Raw genomic sequence first — 20,170 nt, 5'->3', positions numbered from 1 at the left:
TGCCTACAGCCCAGTCAGTTTTGAGGTGATATACGGCCTGTTCTAGGCCAGGCAGTCTCAGGTTCACTCCTGCATAAATCCTGTCCTTTTTATGGGAAGCTGTAAAACTCCCAGGATTTTTTTTCTACCTCCTAAAACTAACTTTGAAGTTTAGGTCAGGTGTCGTCTGTTTTTTTTGTGTGAACTCACTGTCTCCTTGTAGATTTTTGAGCCTTGAGTCATAATGCAGTCCCTCTCGCTCCATTTTTTTTGTTCGACATCTTGCTATGCCTAAAAACCGTGTGCCATTTCTCAGCTCAGGATTTGGTGTTATCTACGAGTAAATCTGTCTGTCAGATTTCTCTGTACCTGAGCTCTGATGCAATACGTGTGGACGGAAGAGAAGGGGGAGAGGAGGAGAAAGGAGGGATACAGCTCGCACCAGCAGAATATCCAGCAGCACCTATTCAATGACATCATGGAGGGCTTCAAACGAGGCGAGGAGGGAGAGCACAGAGAGAGAGACAGACCCTTTTAGAATCACCTAATATCTCTATTACACTGAGCTGTGGGGCTTGCAAAAAATAAAAACTCCCTTTCCTGGAAGCAGTGTCCTAATGTACGTTTAGGTGTAGAAGTGAGATATATAAAACCAGGGAGAATGGAATACAATTGCCCAGAAAAGCCCATAGCGATATTACAATATTACCAGAAAATTAAACATTAGAAGAAAATATGGGAGCATTTCTGGGAACATAATATTGTAATGATTTTTTTCTCAGCCCAGGCTGTCAACACCTGATTCAGATGTAATGTGGTTAAAAATGTAATGTTTCCATTGCTTTTGCATTTCCCAGCCATCTAAACATGTTGCCTCACTGCAGGGCAAGCCGGTTCAGGCTCCTCTTAATTAATCCATTTGTTTTTCCCAACCTTTGTCTGAGTGTTGGGGTGGCCTGTACGGGAGATTAAGAGAGTCGTGGTTGGAGGCAGATACAGGATGTATACAGGTTAACAGCCATTTTTTCCTCTCTCAGCATGAAGCCACACATTCAAAATGAAAACCCGTTTCAAATAAAAACGGTACGGAAAACGCAGCAATCTTTCTTATAATCTGCTTGTGAATTAAAGTCTTTTTTTTTATCATAGCATTTTCAGTTTTCACATGATATGACAAATTGCAGTAGCAATTGTCTTGGTTAGGATTAATAATTACCTATCAAATGCATCCAATTGTATCTCCTCCTCTAAGCTCCAATTGCCTTATTTTCATTGCCTATACACACAATTCTCAAAGGCTGTCAAAGCCATGCATGGAAAACCCCATGCCATTGTTACAATTTTTACATGTATTTCTTTTCCTGGCAGTTTTTAATGGAGCATTAATGATGTTTATTTGGATTCATTATCTGATCTAGTCCCTATCTGGCAGTGAAGTGGTTGTTGTTTTCAGTCCTTTCACCCACTCAGCCACTGAATCTCACAAGAGACTAGGCCATGAAGATTAGAATAGAAAAAAACCCATCTTGTGATGATTGACATTGATTGCAGCCCCAGAAATCCACAGCTAGACTCCAGAGTGGGCCGTATGAACAGAACATGACAGGCATGAGAAGCAGTGAGAACAGTGGCCATACTGAGTCTGGCCTTTCCATTGTAAACATGAAATGATCAGGACCCTGTTTTATAGGATAATTATCAATACTTCTACCGATCCCCTCGTCAGGGTCATATTGTGTTGGCATTGTGTCATTATAGGGTGTGTGTTGGGTGTGGGGTATGGTGGAGGTGGAGTGTCAGTGTGGGGCACTTAGAGGAAATGATGGGGTTGATAGGTCAATACTGTTGAGTCTCTGTCCCCTGAAGGTCACTACCCTGTTGAGGAATGTTCTAGCTCGTTTCAGAATGTGCCCCCCCCCACCCCCCCTCTCTCTCTCCGCGTTCCCTCTCTCTCCCTGGTGCTTGCTGTGATAGGGAGGATTTGACTGGCCCTGATCAATATTTAGCATCCCATGCATGAAACAGGCAGATGTTTGGAGTTTCCTTCTCTGAGACGGGAGGCTTCTCTTGAGTGAAAGGGATCAATGCTCCCTTTCGTCTGCCAGGGCTGTGGTCCTGCGGTCCTCTGAGGGGTGTGTGATGTGTGCCTCTCGCCCGCGCCTGGGCCCCTGAGACCAGCCCGGCTCCCACCCCTCTCTTCTCCTGTCCTGTTAGTCCACAGACAGATACAGCCAGACACAGAGAGAGATACAGGGCTCCGTCCAAACAGAACAGTGTGGAAGAGGGCTGGGTGTTAAACAACAGGGCTGTGATTGGTAATTGATTTGTTCATTTGCGAACTGTGTGAGTGAAAGTGAGTCAGTGGTGCCTGGCTAGCTGTCTGCCGTCAGTTAAAAGCCCTTTCTCTCCCTCTCTCTCTCTCTCTCGCTCTCTCTTTCTCTCCCTCTCTCTCCCTCTCCCTCTCTCTCTCTCTCTCTCCCTCTCTCCCTCTCCCTCTCTCTCTCTCTCTCTCTCGCTCTCTCTCTCTCTCGCTCTCTCTTTCTCTCCCTCTCCCTCTCTCTCTCTCTCTCTCTCTCTCCCTCTCTCCCTCTCTCTCTCTCTCTCTCTCGCTCTCCTCCCACAGCACCTGCAGCATCAGGAGAACGCGGTGGAGGGAGATGCCTGCTACTACCACTGTGTGCTGTGTAACTACTCCACCAAGGCCAAGCTCAACCTGGTCCAGCATGTGCGCTCCATGAAGCACCAGCGCAGCGAGAGCCTGAGGAAGCTCCAGCGCCTGCAGAAGGGCCTGCCTGAGGATGACGAGGAGCTCAGCGCCATCTTCACCATCCGCAAGTGTCCGTCTGCTGATACAGGTAAGATACAGAGGATTTACTCTCCACTATATTTTACAATGGGATACAGACACACTCACCAGCTACTGGCTGTACCTGTAGCTGCTTCATAATACTTCACACAGGGACTAAAGAGGGCTTTATTTTATGTCCTCTGTGGTGTAGATATGAGCAGCAGTGCTTATGTTAAATATCAAAGATAATTTGATTACTTTCATGGAACCAGCCACCTTTAGACAGTGACTGTGCTGCTGTTGCTGTTGTTATTTTTCCCTGCAAGGGAAATGTAATCAGAAACATACTGATAGACCACTGCGCCACCCGGGAGGCCTAAGGCACTGCATCACAGTGCTAGCTGTGCCACTAGAGATCCTGGTTCGAGTCCAGGTTCTGTCACAGCCGGCCGTGACCAGGAGATCCATGGTGCGGCGCACAATTGTCCCATCGTCGTCTGGGTTAGGGGAGGGTTTATAGGGAGGGATATCCTTGTCTCATCGCGCACTAGCGACTCCTGTGGTGGGACGGGCGCAGTGCACGCTGACCAGGTCGCTAGGCGTACGGTGTTTCCTCCGACACATTGGTGCGGCTGGTTTTCGGGTTGGATGCGCGCTGTGTTAAGAAGCAGTGCGGCTTGGTTGGGTTGTGTTTCGGAGGACGCATGGCTCTCGACCTTCGTCCCCCCCCCAGCCCGTACGGGAGTTGTAGCGATGAGACAAGACAGTAATAACTAACAATTGGATACCACAAAATTGGGGTGAAAAAGGGTAAAAAAAAAAACATACTGATAAACTGATTTAAAAAAGTAACAGTGGTTGAAATGTGAGTAAGTGTCAGTGCCGTATCGTATTCAAACAAGACAAACAGCTCCCAATGCCACTGAGTCTGTGCTATGATATTGATATAAGCAGGTAAAATGGTGCACAATTTATTTTCTTTGGCACCTCAGATTCAACATACAGCATGCTCTAGATTGTTTTACTTTTGCTCGCACAAAGAGCATATCTACCAGGAAAGCCCCCTACCCTCTGTAACTCCTCCCACACAGGTAGAAGGCAGGAAGTAGCTACTGTGCCTCCATTCTGTCAGGCACAAACCCTACACTCTACGTTTATTTACATATTTTAATAATAGGCTCAGTTCAGAATAGTGCATGTATTCAGAATGTATATTCACATCTTTTGTTCCTAGTCACAACTAAATGAACTGTAACTAATTATTTCTGAAAGCAGCCTTTTTTTCTATATATGCACAATTCAGTTGGATGCTTTCTGAGAAATAATACTAATAATTCTGAGATCAGGCCGTGCCTGCAGTTAATGGAGCGACAGGGCCTTGCTGTTCAGCCAATAAAGACACATTCAGAGATGCCATCAGGAGGTAGGAGGAGCAAAGCAGCAATAACAGATACACCCACAGCAGCAGCAGTAAAAGGCACAAACAAAAGCCAGGATTGGTTGTTTGTTAGGGGCCGATTAAAAAGGAGTGAGCTGCGGTCAATTAACACTGTGTCTTAGCACAGATTTGGTTTTCTAATCACTTTAACTTCTGCACCCTGACAAAGGGCCTCCATTGTGTGTCCCCCGCAGAGTGCCGTCACTGCCCTCCCTCACACTCACTCTGTGTGTTGTTATGTAAAAAAAAGACCGGGCCTCTGAAAACGCTTTGTTCCAAGGAGGCAGGGATAATGAAGCCAGCGGCCGGGAAATTGCGCAAAAGGCAGTCACAGATCTGAGGCAAATCATTAGAGAACACATTTAGACGAGCAATTAAGGACAATTAAGCTTTCTGCTCACTGCACTCCAAATATGTTAATGACTACAGTACAGTGGACAAGTGAACATGTAAAAGCAAGAGGAAGCCCACTTAGGTTAAAAGGGTGGGGGGTTGGGGATTTTGTGTTAGAGGAAGGAGGGGGGCTGTGGTGTGGTTCACAAACAAGTCTCATTTTCTCTTTTTTTGGTTGAGGTTCTGTTTATTTATATATCTTCTTTCCTAACATTCGATGTGGGTTAATGGATAACCCCGTTTGTAAGAAACTGAGTGAGGCTAGCTGTAGGTTAGGTAATGGGCTCCTGCACGAGGGTGGTGTGGGCAGAGTAACACACACACACACACACACACACACACACACACACACACACACACACACACACACACACACTGTACACATACGCTGGGGGTGCTCTCTCCAGCCCCCCTTCGGAGATACATCAAACTACAGTCTTCCAGACCACATTATCCCACAGTAAACACTACAAGATGGTGGTTAAAAAACGTTCTACTGTGTGATAATTGTTTAGGCCGCTAGTGGGGTTTAGTTCAAGGTTAATGCCTGCATGAAGTGTGTGCTTTGAAGATGACTTGATTGCTTTGCTGTCAGGTCCTTCAGTTGATTCATTTAATCACCTCATCTTTTCCCAAAAGTAATTCAGCTACTTTTGACCTGAGAGGTTGAGAAATAGAACAGGAGGGTTGTTAGGAATTAGATCATTAGGTTTGGCTGATTGTAACACACTGATGAAAGGCAAGGGGAGTTCATTGGAAACGTATCACAAGGTCAAAGGGTGGAATTGTTCATGTGTACAGGGCGTTGTTTTATCAAGACATCCAGAGATCATTATGATCCGGTACTTTAACCGTAAGCATAGAGATCTCCTAATGTCTCTCCCAGTCCCTATCCTGTGTTAGTGACTCTGTTCGCGGCTATGCACCATGCTAAGAGCCGTTGTTGTCATGCTCCTGAACAGTCTGGCATCCTGGGACTTTAGAAAGCCAGCGGATCCTTTAATAGCCTGTGACTTGATGTTTACCAAACGGAGCTCTGCGAGGCTCAGCGCTGAAGGCCTGATTGATTGTGCTATAGACTCAGCCTCTGCTCGCTCCCACCTTACAGGCCAGCGGACACTCTCTGCCAGGAAAAGACTGGGCTCAGACCAAGAGCGTCTGGAACGGCTGCCACATCCCCTTTAAGAGCCAGGGCAAAGTTTTCCCTCTCTCCTTCGCCCCTTTTTTCCCCTTTATATATAGTTTTTAAAGGTCCGTTAAATGAAATGAAGTGTGTAATAAAGAATGTCAGCCTTTTCTCGCTCCCCCCCTTCGAGCATCTTGATCGAATTACGCTGATAATGAACATACCTTTTCATCAGCGAGAATGAACTGTTGTGAATTCCTAGACTCCACCCCCCCTTCTGCCAAACTACCGCTTCACCTCCTAATGCCTTGTCCCAGCACCAGTGAATGACCCCCCCCTTTAGAGCTGAACCATTCCCTCCTGGTGTAATATTTAATTTCCTCCCTGCTAGCTCTTCGGAGGCGTAGGACCCTTTCTTGTGGTCGAGGCACAGTTGCTAAAGTGGTGGAAGGTTCCCCTGCTTGTTAAAACAAAGCTGGCCCTGGATTTCTGGGTCAGCTAGGCAGTAATTCCCCTGACTGCTGCTGGGCTTGGAGCGCTGCTCTGTTGGTGTTAGGTGCTGGGCTACTAGTCTCCACAGGAGCTAGCTAGGAACTAGGCTTCCCCCAATCAGCAGCCTTCCTGCAACAGCCCAAGGAGCCCTGACCACTGTATCAAAGACCAGAGTGATGTCATGAAGGAAAAAGGACAGATGACAACACAAGAAGGCTTCTCTCTGCAAACAGATGCAGGCAGCACAGAAACTTGGACCGTGTTTGCAAGGTGTGTAATCACACATGCACTCACACAGAAAGCCTTGCTGGGTGAAAGGTCTGTGTTTTTAGGAAGCTGCAGGGTACGGGCGGCTGGGCAGGCGGAATCCGAAGGCCAGAGGTTTTTGGTGCCATGTCTCCCCTCTGTAGAGCGTCCAGGGAGAGTGCAGCTAAGGCGGCAGAGATGAATTTCCTGTCCAATTAGACCAACGCTGGGATAAAAGGCAGCCATTGTTTTAATTCCTGCCCCCGCTCTGAAAATGTGCTGCTTAAGCATGTTCCTCTGTGGCTCGGCCTCCATTTGTCTTCTTTAACCCTTTCTCTGGCTGGCCGGGGGGGGACAAAGGAGGCCTCAGAGGGACCCCAGCCACACCCACACCCAGCCACACAGCTGCCCTGTCCCTGGGTGGAGAGGCCACAGAGCACAGCCCGCTGCTGCCCTGTACTAACACACTGCACACAGCCCAGACACCGACACCTCACTGGATACACTGGCAGAGAGAGGGAGGGGAGAAGAGACGAGAGGAGAAACTCTTGTTCCAGGTATGTGTGTGTGGGTTTTTATTGTGTGTATGGTGACTGATAGCTAGTGTGACACTATTTCTTTTGGGCAATTGGATGACACTATTTAAATTTATAATAATATATGTATATTATATTATATTATAATATATTATAATATAATATATATAAATATTATAATAATATTTATGTTCACCAGGGCATATAACTCACTGACACATTGGGGTTTCTCATTTCATAACAGTTAATGGACTAAAGTTATTTTTTGAGCACTGAACAGAATGAGATCATGACTTTTAAAAAGGGCAAAGTTCAATGGTTACTGCATGGTGGGTGCCCTTCTGCCCGTGACTAGGGTCCTAGTGAAGGTGTGGTGGAGGGGAGCAGGCCACAGATATGGAGGGAAGCAGTGTGAGTATGCGGTGTGTGCCTGCAGTGTGTGTTTGTGTGTGTGTGTGTGTGTGTGTGTGTGTGTGTGTGTGTGTGCGGAGGAGGCTGAGAAGGAGAACAAACAGGGCTGACGGTGTGGATTAGCCCCTGCTGTAAATCTGCCTCAGTCACAGATGGCAGGCCCTTGATCACTGGTCTGTGACGGCTTGGCTCTCATCGCAGAAGGAAATCCCTGTCTGTGAGGTGGCTGGGAGGGAGGCTGGGGCCGGGGCCCGTCAGAGCAGCCTCCACTCATTGTCTCCAGTCTCTCAGGACACAGGGGCCTGCCTGGCCAGGGTTTAGCAGCAGTCAGAGGGGGGGTATAGAGGGGTGACGGGTGGGCTGGATAGTGACACTGCAGTAGCCATGGTAAACACCCCACCAGCAGAGCTTGCTACTCAGGTCTCTAACCAGGAAGCGCAGTAACAAGAGCCTGGCCGGCACATCCCAGTGGGTGTGGCCTAGCGAGTGGGCAGAGAAGCATGCAGGCTGTTTGCATGGGCAAATGGAAATGAGGCCAAAGGATACATGGAATTACTGCATACTGGCGGAATCCAATTTGATTTCACTTAAAGGGGTGAGGCTTCCAGGGTCACACACTTAATAGCAAGCCATGTCCTGACAACAGAGGCATCCCTCTTATCCCCACACGCCTCTCTCTCTTTCCGTCTCATACATAATTCTATGGTCCCAAAAAAGCTGGCAAAGAGCTTCATGCCAAAAAAAAATGTGCTAATAAGGCAAATGCAGGATCCTCACTCATCTTCTGGGGCCCCTAGCTCTCTGGCAGCCCTTACGGAGGCTCTTGCACAGCCGACAGGACATGTCAACAGTGGGGGGGAAATGGTGGGCTTTCAAACCATCCTCACCTAAACTGGGCTGGAATACCTCACGCTCATGCAGTTTAGAAGCCAGGTCCTCTCAACCCCTGCCTGTCTATAGCCCCTGAGAGCTGTACATTAGCTGGGCTTGGAGCTTTACCTTCTCCAGCTTCCACAGTGTTTCTGAAGGAGTGGGTCCTGTGGCGGGGCTGTGAGAGCAGAAGCCAGGGGAAAGCAGGGGTGAGCCTGGCCACGCTCCGATGGCGTTGTGGGGGCGGCATGCAGCACAGCTCCCTCCCACAGACGGGAGGAGCACAGGAGACGGACAGCAGCCATCCCTGGAATGTCTTCCTTTTTCCATGCGTGTTAAAATGCTACGTAAACCTTCCCAGAAACAGGATATTGTAGCCCCTAACCACCAGCCACTTCTTCCACGCCATACTATGTCCAATCTGAAATGTACTTTGCTCTATGCTGTTTTAATAAAGGCTGTTATTGCGGTGATGCAGAGTGGAGATGAGGTCTGGGTGAGGAGAGTTAGTAGGGTGAGGAGGAGCCCCTGTAGGGCCCTGGGCCCAGTGCTCAGTCTGGCTTCTGTCAGACGACTGGCCTCTAATCCAGGACCCAGGGGCACTGAGAGCAGAGGAAATTGTTTGCTGTCCGTAGAACGTGGTAGGAATTTCATAAATACATTACCTTTCATTTTAAAATAAATTTTAAAAATAGCCTTTTATTATTAAAAAAGCTGAAATAATGACTTTACAGACTTTCCAGTTGTGCACATTACACAGTCACACTCATATGGCCCTGCTGTCCAAACTCACACAAGTATTTTCTTCCCCCCTGGTTTATAGATGCCTCTGTATATATTCTACTGCTGTCCAAACTCACACAAGTATTTTCTTCCCCCCTGGTTTATAGATGCCTCTGTATATATTCTACTGCTGTCCAAACTCACACAAGTATTTTCTTCCCCTCTGGTTTATAGATGCCTCTGTATATATTCTACTGCTGTCCAAACTCACACAAGTATTTTCTTCCCCCCTGGTTTATAGATGCCTCTGTATATATTCTACTGCTGTCCAAACTCACACAAGTATTTTCTTCCCCTCTGGTTTATAGATGCCTCTGTATATATTCTACTGCTGTCCAAACTCACACAAGTATTTTCTTTCCCCCTGGTTTATAGATGTCTCTGTATATATTCTACTGCTGGCTCATCCTGCAATAGCAAATTGACCAGAAAGCCACGATCCTATTTTGGGATAGACTATGAATCAAAACGTCCTGTGTCCATATTCATTCTTCCTGCATTTCATGACTGTACCCCAGAGCACTAAGCACTGGGTTGGATGGCACTGACCACGGGCTGCACTGCCTCAGCCTCTCTCTGCCTGGCAGGTGAACAGACTGGCCCACTGTGTGTCTGTCAGTCAACCCAATAGATGGCCTATGCAGTAGAGCACTAGGCTTTAGGGGGAAGAGAGAAACAGAGAGGGATAGTGAGAGGAGGCCAAGTGAAGGGTGAACTCAGAAACTACAAAGATATTTTATTCCGAAACAAAGTTTGGACAGAATATACTCAGTCTACTTTTCAGTTTGAACTTTTAACATAAAACATTTTTGCATAATGAGCTTTCTACATAGATACACTAGGCTCTATTGAGTTTGTTCACTATGTGTGCTGTGCTCTGTGTGTGCTTTTCAGCATCAGGGATGGTACATGGGTGTAAACCTGAGCTGGATTTTATGTTGCACATACTCATAAATAAGTGCACACATAGGTGTCCACACACACAGAGTTAGCGGGTGTGTGGGTGAGAGAGGCCCTCGCTCCCTGTCATCGAGCCCGTTTTCAGGCCTTTATTTCAGCCGCCGACGAGGTGCGTTGCCGTCAGCAGAGAGGAGACATGCGGCGCATTATAATATTGGTTTCCCTCGCTCCCGTCATTACCAGACGCTCTCCTTGAAAGCTGATCCAAAAGATAGACAGTCCATCAGGAGACAGTCTTCTCATTTGTACTTACTAACCGTGTTAATGAGTTCTATTTCCAGGCCCTGAGGCTTTGCTGCTGCATGTCTGAGCAGAAGTGGGGAGCAGCGATTTAGGGTGCTGGGTTGCACACTCCGGAGGTGTCTGTGGGGTGGGTGGGGGTGGGGTGGGGGGGGGTTATGCAGTAGCCCTGCTTGCCCACCTGTCACTCAGCGAGAGAGTGACCACAGACTCTCTGTGGGCCTGTCAGTCTGGCTTGAGGGCATGGAGGGCTGCTGGCTCTGTGGTTGCAGAAAGGGGAACTGAAAATAGATGCGCTGACGTTCAGAGAATGGCTCTGATGGGTTTGATTAAACCAGAAGCAGCAACAGTGTCAGACAGGAAGCATAAGAGGAGGAGAGGAAAAGCCTTTGAGAGAGTTCATTTTATAATTTCTTTGAAAATACCTTGTGTACTATATGAGTTTTTAGTGACTAGGTTATTATGAGTTTAGTCGAGGTGAGTGTTTATAGGATTCTACTGCAGCGTCTTTGCTGATGTGCAACATGGCTGGCTGTTGTTCCACTAGTGCAGACAGCGGCTTGGCAGCCATCTTGGTTTATTTAGAGGAAATGCTGTAATGTAAGTGTATCACAGTCACTTCCCCAGTGTGACTCATTTCACTGGCTCTGTAATCACACTACACCAATAACGCCAAGTGTTCCATATAAATCCCATCCAATCAAAGCTCTGTTTTAGGCCATCCTGGACAGCACACATAGGCACATCCATAAATCCATCACAGCCTAACATTTGATCGCTATACGATACGTCTGTAATGTGGCTACCTCTCCTGCCGATCACTAGCACTTGTAACTTTTTATTTGACATCAGCAGATAAGTTTTCTTTGTAGCTTACTTGGACTTCCTCCAAGACACACATTTTGATCTCACGCCCAGTAGGCCCTTGTTCGGATACATTTGCTATTGATTGCGCTGTTTGTTTATGTCAGGTATTCTGGGAACAAGAGCCAATACATTCTTAAACGCCGTTAGATCGCTTTATTTGTTGCTATGTTTTGGTGTTGCGAGACCAAGCAGTTCACTCACTGTCAGAATCAAGGCAGCTCAATTTGACCATAGGCAACATGAGAGAGTGGAGAAGTTTGGGAAGTTTAGAATGGAGGCAGGGAAAGCTTTATTTAGTCTTTTTTAATAAGGCCTGTTTGTCCCCCCAGAGATCACTGGTAGATCAAAGGCCATGATCTTTGCTCTGGATGAGTTCAGTCTCAGCTCAGCAGCCCTGACTCTCCCAGCTTCTCCCAGCCTGACAGCAGAACAAAACCAGGGAGTAAAGAATGCCCTCTCCGGCAGCCAACCTGCCCTCACACTGAAGGCTCCATTACAATAAAGGCAGATGAAACAAACACTGGCTGAAAGCAAGAGATGATTCATTATCTGTCCCGTGATAGATGTGAATGACTGGCGGAGAGAACCACTGTGGTGTCTGATTGTGTGTGTGTTTCTTACACACCATACCCTCTCTCTCTCTCTCTCTCTCTCTCTCTCTCTCTCTCTCTCTCTCTCTCTCTCTCACACAGACACACACTTTCATACACACACATACAGCATTGTGTGTGTGCGTTGTCGTCAGAGCCTTGTGCTGTCTGTCCCTCCACCTCATCAATTAAAAGCAGCCAGGCAGATGGCAGTGATGAGAGAGGAGCAGGAATAATTCAATAGTGAACCCTGCTAACCTTTACCTGTGGGCCTGCACGCCTGCCATTGATTCAGCCTGCGTCTGATTATTCTCTAGGGAGGGAGGGAGGGTATGGATGAGTGAGGAGAAAAATACATGGGGAAATATGAGAGAGAGAGAGAGAGTCCAGGTTTGTTATGGTGGTGACATCAGTACGCTCTATCAGTGGCCCGTAGGGGGGAGCAGGTGTTTGGCTCGCAATGTCTCCCGTTACCCCCGGCAACCATCATCACCTTTCCCCCCACAGGGATAGGCTGGGTATCAACAGTACAGGGACAGGGATTCTCACACTGTCCCCCCGGCCTCAAAGGACCCCTCTGGCCTCACCTATACACCACCCGCACTGGGCAGGCTATTGATCACAGCACATCTTCAGCTCCTGGCCCAGTGTCTGCATACTGCAGGGGAATCTCCCTCCCTGCTTCAAACAAAGTGTTAACATTGGTCCTAATAGAGGATGAATGTTTAGATGCAGAGTGTTGAGGGGTAATGTGGTGGTGCTCTGTGGCTGCTGATTGGACAGCCGTTTCCGTGTGAAGGCCTGTTTGTTAAAGAAGGGCTGAAGTCTGGATTTGGAAGTCAGTCGTGCCCATGGCCTGGGCTGGGTGGAAGTCTGGCTGACTATATTTAACCAGATGTGAGGCCCTTTTTCTGCACAGTGACAATCCAAGACAAGATGGTATTTGTTTTTGACAAACTGGGACATTCTTGCTGTTTGACTGGGCTAGATTTATGGCATCCCTCCTGGTCCGGTGGAAGACATAGCCCTCACACTGTCTCTTTGTCTGGTTGGGCCCGCTGCCTTGTCACTGCTATTTTATTAGCTGCTACTAGACAGATTCCCCCACAAGCCTGTTTAGATGGGCCAGAGTCGTCCACCCTGGCCCAATGATGGATGGTATGTAAAGTGCAAAAACTCCCAGAAAAATGACCATTGTCTATTATTTTAGTGCAGTCTGGGCGCGGGCCCCTCAGACAGGGCGGGGCGGTGGAGAGGAGATTCACCAGTCATTAGAGCAGAAGCACTGCATCAAAGCTCCCATCTGAGGGATTATATCTGCTTCTTAAATGTGTTGTATTATGTGTCTTGGCCATCCCCTCGACCTGGTGTCTGTTTACATTACAGTATGCAGGGCACAGCCACGGAGACAAAGGCCTGCCTCTCAAACACCACCCAGAATGAATACGGCCAAGAAGTGTGTTTCTCTCTGTTGTGTCACTCATGGGTTTCAGATTAAAGCTCTGCATTTCCTCGTAAAATAGTGCCTCATTTCTACTCATGATTAGAAATAAACTACTCAGATAAAATCATGGGCAGGTCTGTTTTCTGAATTTCCTATTGTCTTTGTTTTACACATTGCCTATAAAATGGTTACTGCATATGCAATCATTGCCTGTTGATTTCCAATCCCTGCAACAGTTTATAAGGGCTTTTTCCTTTTTTTTGGTTCTGGGATTTTTGGCTGGTTATTTGTTGAGCCCTCAGAGTTCTGTAAAGCATATTCTTTCATTTAAAAATGAATTTGGAAGACACAAAGACGGGAGAGAGAGAGGAAAATATGTTGGAAGACAGCAGAAAAAACACCCTGACCAATTTGAACCATTAAGATGAATAATCCACTGTTAAGAAACCAAGAAAAGGTCAATTTTCACGCTACCTGCTCAGTAAGCATACAGGAGAGCCCGGCGTATCGAGTCGATTCAGCCACGCTGCACAGTCAAGAGGAAAGGACACGCAATTCAGGCCCACTTTAGAGTTGTGCCGCTATGTTAGACCAAGTGCTGCTATAAAAAGATTTTCGCCTCGCTCACTCAGGCTGATGGTCTCATGCACTTGTTTTTGAAGTTTTAATGCTCTCCCTGCCGTGATACATGTAGACTTGGATGGCCAGTTTAGAACTAGTTTATTAACTTGGCCACAAAAAAGACAACATTTGCCTTTATATAAGGCCTTGGTCTGAGATTCAGAATGCACAACAACAGCCTTATTCAGAGGCATAAGGTACAGGATAAACCCACAGCATCCAGAGAGAGTCTGGGCCTTTAGCCAGTGTTCCCACAGCCGGTGTCAATGCAGGTGAGAGCAACCTCTGTCTATTCAGGAGCAGGTTAGACAGTGCTGTAACACGCTGATGGTGATATAGAAGCAGAGAGAGAGAGAGAGAGAGCAGAGAGGTCAGTGTGCAGCAGGAAGCATAGCCCAGTGCACCAGACAGGCTAAAGGCCTCTCCTCTCCCCAGACCCCACAGCCCTCTGTAGGGGATGGAGCTGGTGCTGCTCCCCTGTGTGGCTCTTAATAGAAATGGAGGGGGATTACACTGAAGCGTCTATGGTCTGTGGTCATCTGAATTTTATAACAGGGACTAATGGTGTCTGAGAAGGGTGGCCTGGCACTCAGGGAGTTGTATTAACATCCAGGTCCTTGTCACTCTTCCCTGTTCCCTTAATGAACCAAGGATAGGGAACTGTGTTGGAAATGACAGGCAAGTCAATGGCTATTAAACAGCCAGCACACACAGTTAAAATAACTAGACTATAGAAACCCTGCTGTAGAGAGATGGAAGGGGCTAACCCCAAGCAAGAGCAGCCCGTTTGTTTGGAGATAATATGTACACATCTGCAACAGTTTGGGAGCTAGATAATGTACTTAGTTCCTGTTGGGCTGTGTGAAATATTACTTCAGAGGACCTGATGAGAAAAAAGGCATGATTATGGGGTGTGTTTTGGAAATGAGTGTCTCTCTCGTTTATATGTTGAATATCTCAGGCACGTGGGAAGGTTGAGACGGGGTACATATTTGGGGGCGAGAAGCAGTATGGCGTTACAGTGGCGGTGTCTGAATGGACGGTGCAGGTCACTGTCAATCAGCCAGACGGAGCGCTAATCTGCCGTTTGTTTGGTTTCCTCTGGTCCTGTGTCAACGGGGCCCAATATGGCAGGGCGAATTAGGAAAAATGGACCGTGTTTTTGTCATGTAAAACGGGGCGAGAAAATCTAATTGGGTGGGGGCGAGAGAATGATGTCTCCTTTGTTTAAGGGCCTTCCGCAGTCACTTTCCAGGCCCCATTGTGAGTGGCCCACAATAGCATTAATGTGTGCTCCTGGCCTGGGCTCTTCCTTTCTGTGGCTCTCTGTGCAGTCAGCTCCTGTCCGTTCCACTCTGTCTTCACGCTTCACCTCCACGCTCCAACTGCGCTGAGGACGGGGCACAGAGAGACCCCTCCACCACTACTACCCTTTTCCCAATCCCATATACCCCCCACCCCCACCACAGCCCTTACCCTGCCTGCCTGCCCCATTTTCTTATTCCAGACCATTAAAAATAAAGAAATGGAGAAAAGACTAATTCTTTCCCTTCTTTGTCTGGCCTCCGTTTCCCGCCTCCCGAAAAGTATCTTTACATTTCCTGGTGCATTTTATCTGATTTCAAGAATTCTGTCATTCAATGAGACATGATTGGAATTGGTTGCTCAGTAAGTTAAGAGTCAGTACTTGCCATGAGGGGTGACCAAATTCACCATGAAACATTAGTGTCTTCATCAAAAAGAAGACAAGACTCCCACTTCCTAACATCATGAGAATACTGAGTGGTTGCTTGGGATACATTACTACTTAGAAGACGTTACTTCAGCTTACCTGCCAAAACAGTGACCAAATTCACCATGAAACATTAGTGTCTTCATCAAAAAGAAGACAAGACTCCCACTTCCTAACATCATGAGAATACTGAGAGTTTGCTTGGGATACATTACTACTTAGAAGACGTTACTTCAGCTTACCTGCCAAAACAGCATATTAGTGAACATAGTTCATTGGAATGTGTCTCTATTGTAGTGTAGAGAGGGCAAAAACATTTGTAGTTGTTGTTGTGTGTAATCGACCCAAACTGTTGGGTGACATTGTACCTGATTGTCAACAGGCAGGTTTGGAGGCACCCCTGCACTTACTGTGATTTCTCTCAAGTGTGATGGTGGTTAGTCTTCTTTCATCTAAAGATAGGAACCGTCTTTAAATTAGCCCTTGAGCCTCACTTCAAAGAAGTGCACTTAACGCTTATGTGAGTCCCAATACAAATCCCCTGTGATTGGTGACTTGTCTACCTTTTTCATTTTGTTGCCTTATCATATTCTAAAGCACTAGACAAATCTAATAGCAAAAAATAATAATAATGATAAAATCTGTGTTAATATAATATTTCTTTATACAAAAGCATAGTGCATAGAGCTGGGGGCAGGCAGACATGTGAGCTTGGTGAGTGGCACCACCCCCAACCCTGTCCATGTGCAAATTGAATAACGACTAACCTCGTCGTATTTAGTGCACTATTAATGGCCCTGTGCCTTGTGAAGGTGTAATCATGCGTGATAAAAACCGGGCTGAAGTTACTAAGCTACGAGCTATCTTGTGTGCATTAAAGTGTCCTTTTTTTGTTGCAAAGGTCATTCATAACTTGGTCGCGCCGTTGATGTACAGTGAGAGATATTGATTGATTAATGCATAAAGTGCTCGGAATCCATTTGGCTCTGTGAAAGGGAATGGGAGAGAAGACTTTCTCTCTCTCTCTCTCTCGCTCTCTCTCTCTCTCTCTCTCTCTCTCTCTCTCTCTCTCTCTCTCTCTCTCTCTCTCGCTCTCTCCCCTCTCTCCCCCCTCTCCCCCCTCTCTCCCTCACTCTCTCTCTCTATTTTCACCTCTCCCCCCATTGTTCGAAGGGCATCATTTTTCGCCGGCTAAGTTTAAGGGACAAAAGCCCCCGATTCTGCCAAGTAATGCATTCAAAGGAACATTGATTCTCATCAGTGTCAGTTGAATTACTCTCAAAGGCTTGACAAGGAGTTGCTCTTATATATTAGCCTGTCTCTTCTCCTGCCCCCAAAAGAATGTGTAGCTGCAAGGAGAGTTAGCTCACAGTCCACCCCATCTCTAAGAACACAAGAAGATCATGTTTTATCTCCAAGTGCAGAAAAGTTTTATTCTCTTTTTACTCTGAACTTTTCTGCAATGTTAGCTCATTTAGTTAGATGGTGGATTGCCTGGCACAGTCACGTTCTCTCGATCCTCATTGTGATCATTGAGCCTTCCATTCATATGCAGTGTACCAATCATTGGTCATGTGAGGTTAATATTGGTGATGTCACAGGGTGTATTTTGCTGGGTTTAACCCTACCATGCTGTGTCTCCATTGTCCGTGCCTAGATTGATTCTTGGAGGACATGGATATGCTCCCCTCCGAACTCTGCGTGCCTCCTAAGGAGGTTTTGAAGAGCCTTTGACGGCAGGGTCAAGGGGTCAGTACCTTAGCGCTCCGTGACAAGGAAGAGGAGCCCTTTATCCCTGAGGCCCCCGGCGGGGAGCCCTGTGAAAGGGGCCTGAGAGACGGCCGTTCCCCTAGAAACATGGGACCGCATTAGGGATTCAAAACAGAGTGTGCCATCCTCTGCACCTTTCATCTCCACCGGGGTCTGCTCCATTAGGATCTTTTAACTTTGTGCTGATGGCTGCTGCTGATAATGGGGCTGCTGAGAAAAGCCCCAAAAAGTAACACACAGCCCTCCTCCTCCTATAAGTGGAATAGCACATCCATCCATCCTCCGTGTACAGATTAGTCCATGCTGAATAAGCCGTATGGTTATGAGAATGTGTTGGTGTATTTGTTTTTTTATGAGAAAATACTACGCAGCATTGTGAATGTTATTTGCTGTGGCGTGCTGTGTTGCTAATGGTTTGTGGCCAGACCGCAGTGGCAGCCATCGCTGCAGCGAGAGCACTGGTGTCAGCTGCCTTAATACTCTACAGCCCCTCCCGTAACCCCAACCCCTCCCGCTGAACAACTATGACGCCCCCCTCCCTTCACCATATTGCTGACAACGGATGGTGTTTGAATGATGATTCATTTTTAACCAATAAGATGTGCAGTGTGTGTATACATTTGAGCTATTTAGCATCTGGTTTTGTATTCAGGGATGTTGTCTATCTGGCAATGCAGAAAAGCCATAAATGATCGGCCATCGCCTCGTAGGTGCAGGGATGGAGAGATATTTGAATTAGTCTGCTAATGCTTCTGTAGAATTGCATTATTGCCCTTCTGTGGTATCACAAGCATCTTGAAAAAAGTTGCTTTTGGGGAAGAAAACACAATCGCATAAATGGTATAGTTATTCATGCAGGGCAATGTTTTTCAAATGTTATAGTAATTATGAGAAATACTCTTGCTTTCCCCTACATAGCCACGGTGAAGCAAATCTCATTTCCAAGGCAAAGCGGGGAAGGAACACAATGAATAATCATTGTGTTTAAATGCTCTCGTCACAATCCCAGGTTTTATGATGGTTTTCTAATGATGTTAAATATTAGTAGAGAGAAAAGCCATAATTTGAACGCAGCAGTCGTTTTGTCAACGCTCTATCAGGACACCCGATTGCAACTGCAATGAATATTGGGCAGGGAATGAGATTTAAGGGCCATCCCTTTTGGTGTTTTATTTTGCCGACTCCCTGTCCACCATAAATCCTCATCGCCGAGCTCTTGAAGCTAGCGCCGTCACCCACACTCCCCAGGTGGGAATACGATTCAGCACAGCGGCCATTTCATTCAGGGCCACTGTCCGTCCACCACAGTCATTCGTAAAAAACTCTGGAGCAGTCCCTGTGGAGAAAACAGTCCAGTGGACTCCTGGGAAATATAAAAGCAGAGGAAGAGAGAGAAGGAGGAGAAAATGGAGGGAAAAATGTCAGGGAGAGAAGAAGGGGGGAAATGCTTCGAATGGCTATCAAACGAAATACAGAAAGCTCAGTCCCTGATGAATGACAATGTAGAGCAAAATATGTATTGGAGACAAAGGCTTTGTCTCCTTCCTGGGCCTCTTCAATGAATTACACTGCCCCCCCCCCATAGCTTTTTAATTAAATGGCTGCAGCTCCATCTCTCTATCCGTAGCTCCCCATTACAGAGGCTAGATAAGGGATTGCTATCTGTAGCATGTTAAGAAAGGCTGCTGGGCAGCGAAGCCTCATGAAATTTGTCACAAGATCTAATTTTCCTCATTGCCAGACGTGATGCTTATAATTGATATGGAGGCAGTAGTAATTTATTGGCCGTCTGTAATTATTATTGCCTACGAACGGCGGAATGTGACTGCAATTTAGTTGGGGTGGGGGGCAGTAGGTACGTGTGTGTGGTGGTAGTGGTGGGGGGAATGTAGTTTCAGGTTGTGGTGCAGATTTCTTTATTTTTTTGTATCTTGGTGTGTGTGTGTCCAACCACCATGATCACTTCAGGATGCAAATTGATGGTGGCCCCGTATCATAAACAATATGTGGCCTCTAATGCCTGTGTGAGGAGCTGAGGTCACCACGCCAGCTGGACTTTCATACTCAGCTGGGGGGTGGGGGGGCCTGGGGGTGGGGCTGGTGCTGCAATGCTTTGTCCACTTCTCTCTCAAGTCCACATTTATTTTGTCTCTTGATCTGCTCTGAGTTTTTTTTCCTGGTATAATGATGATCATGCGAGAGCTGGGATTGTTAAAAATGTAGTCATTTGAATACTGAAGAGGTTCAGGGACTCACACTCCATCAGGGGGAAATGCAATCAAGCATTTATTATTATATTTTTAATCAAATTGTGAATTTATTTACCTCATTACCTTTTGCTGGCAGATTCAGAAAAATATAGGGACACACACAGTCTGTACCCAGAGGGAGATTTGTCAGTACAATCTGAAATAACATGAGAAATCAATCACAGGCTTTTGGAAGCCTTTCCTTGTTTAATGCACGTCGGAGCTGTGTTCTGATTTTAAACCACCTCCCAAGTTCATTAATTTCCCTGTCCTGGTCATAACATTAAATAAATAAATCTTCAGTTTTCCAATGCAGCCGACGAGGCGCTGCATTAAAAACATGCACTCATTAACACAGAAATATCATTAGTGATATGAAGGCAGCACTTTAGTTTAAAAATGAGGCAGCTCAATGCCCTCTATGTGCAATGTGGGTCACGTGAACGGTCTGGGCTGAGGACAATGTGCTACTGAAGGTGTTGTCCACTCATTAGCAACGCCGCAGTGGCTGGTCGCTTCCCTGGTGTGTGTGAGTGGGTGTCTGCTTGTCTCTCAGTGTATTCATGTGTCTGGCGTTAACCCATGTTCATGTATGCAGTGTGCATACTGTGCAGGTGGAGGCATTAGAAAATGGG

General features: G+C 46.7%; 1 protein-coding gene across 4 annotated transcripts in view; it reads left to right on the top strand.

Moving 5' to 3' along the window:
• LOC112263699 (zinc finger homeobox protein 3-like) overlaps positions 1-20,170 on the top strand; it is a 110,652-nt gene that overhangs the window by 34,093 nt on the left and 56,389 nt on the right. For all 4 annotated transcript variants that reach the window (XM_042321047.1, XM_042321046.1, XM_042321045.1 and 1 more), the window contains one exon: positions 2,603-2,834. In XM_042321047.1, coding sequence (XP_042176981.1) covers positions 2,603-2,834 — 232 coding nt within the window. The remainder of the gene's footprint in view (positions 1-2,602; positions 2,835-20,170) is intronic.

This window comes from Oncorhynchus tshawytscha, linkage group LG04 (genome assembly GCF_018296145.1).
Source record: "Oncorhynchus tshawytscha isolate Ot180627B linkage group LG04, Otsh_v2.0, whole genome shotgun sequence".
NCBI lineage: Eukaryota > Metazoa > Chordata > Actinopteri > Salmoniformes > Salmonidae > Oncorhynchus > Oncorhynchus tshawytscha.
This window is presented reverse-complemented; position numbering and strand designations above follow the sequence as displayed.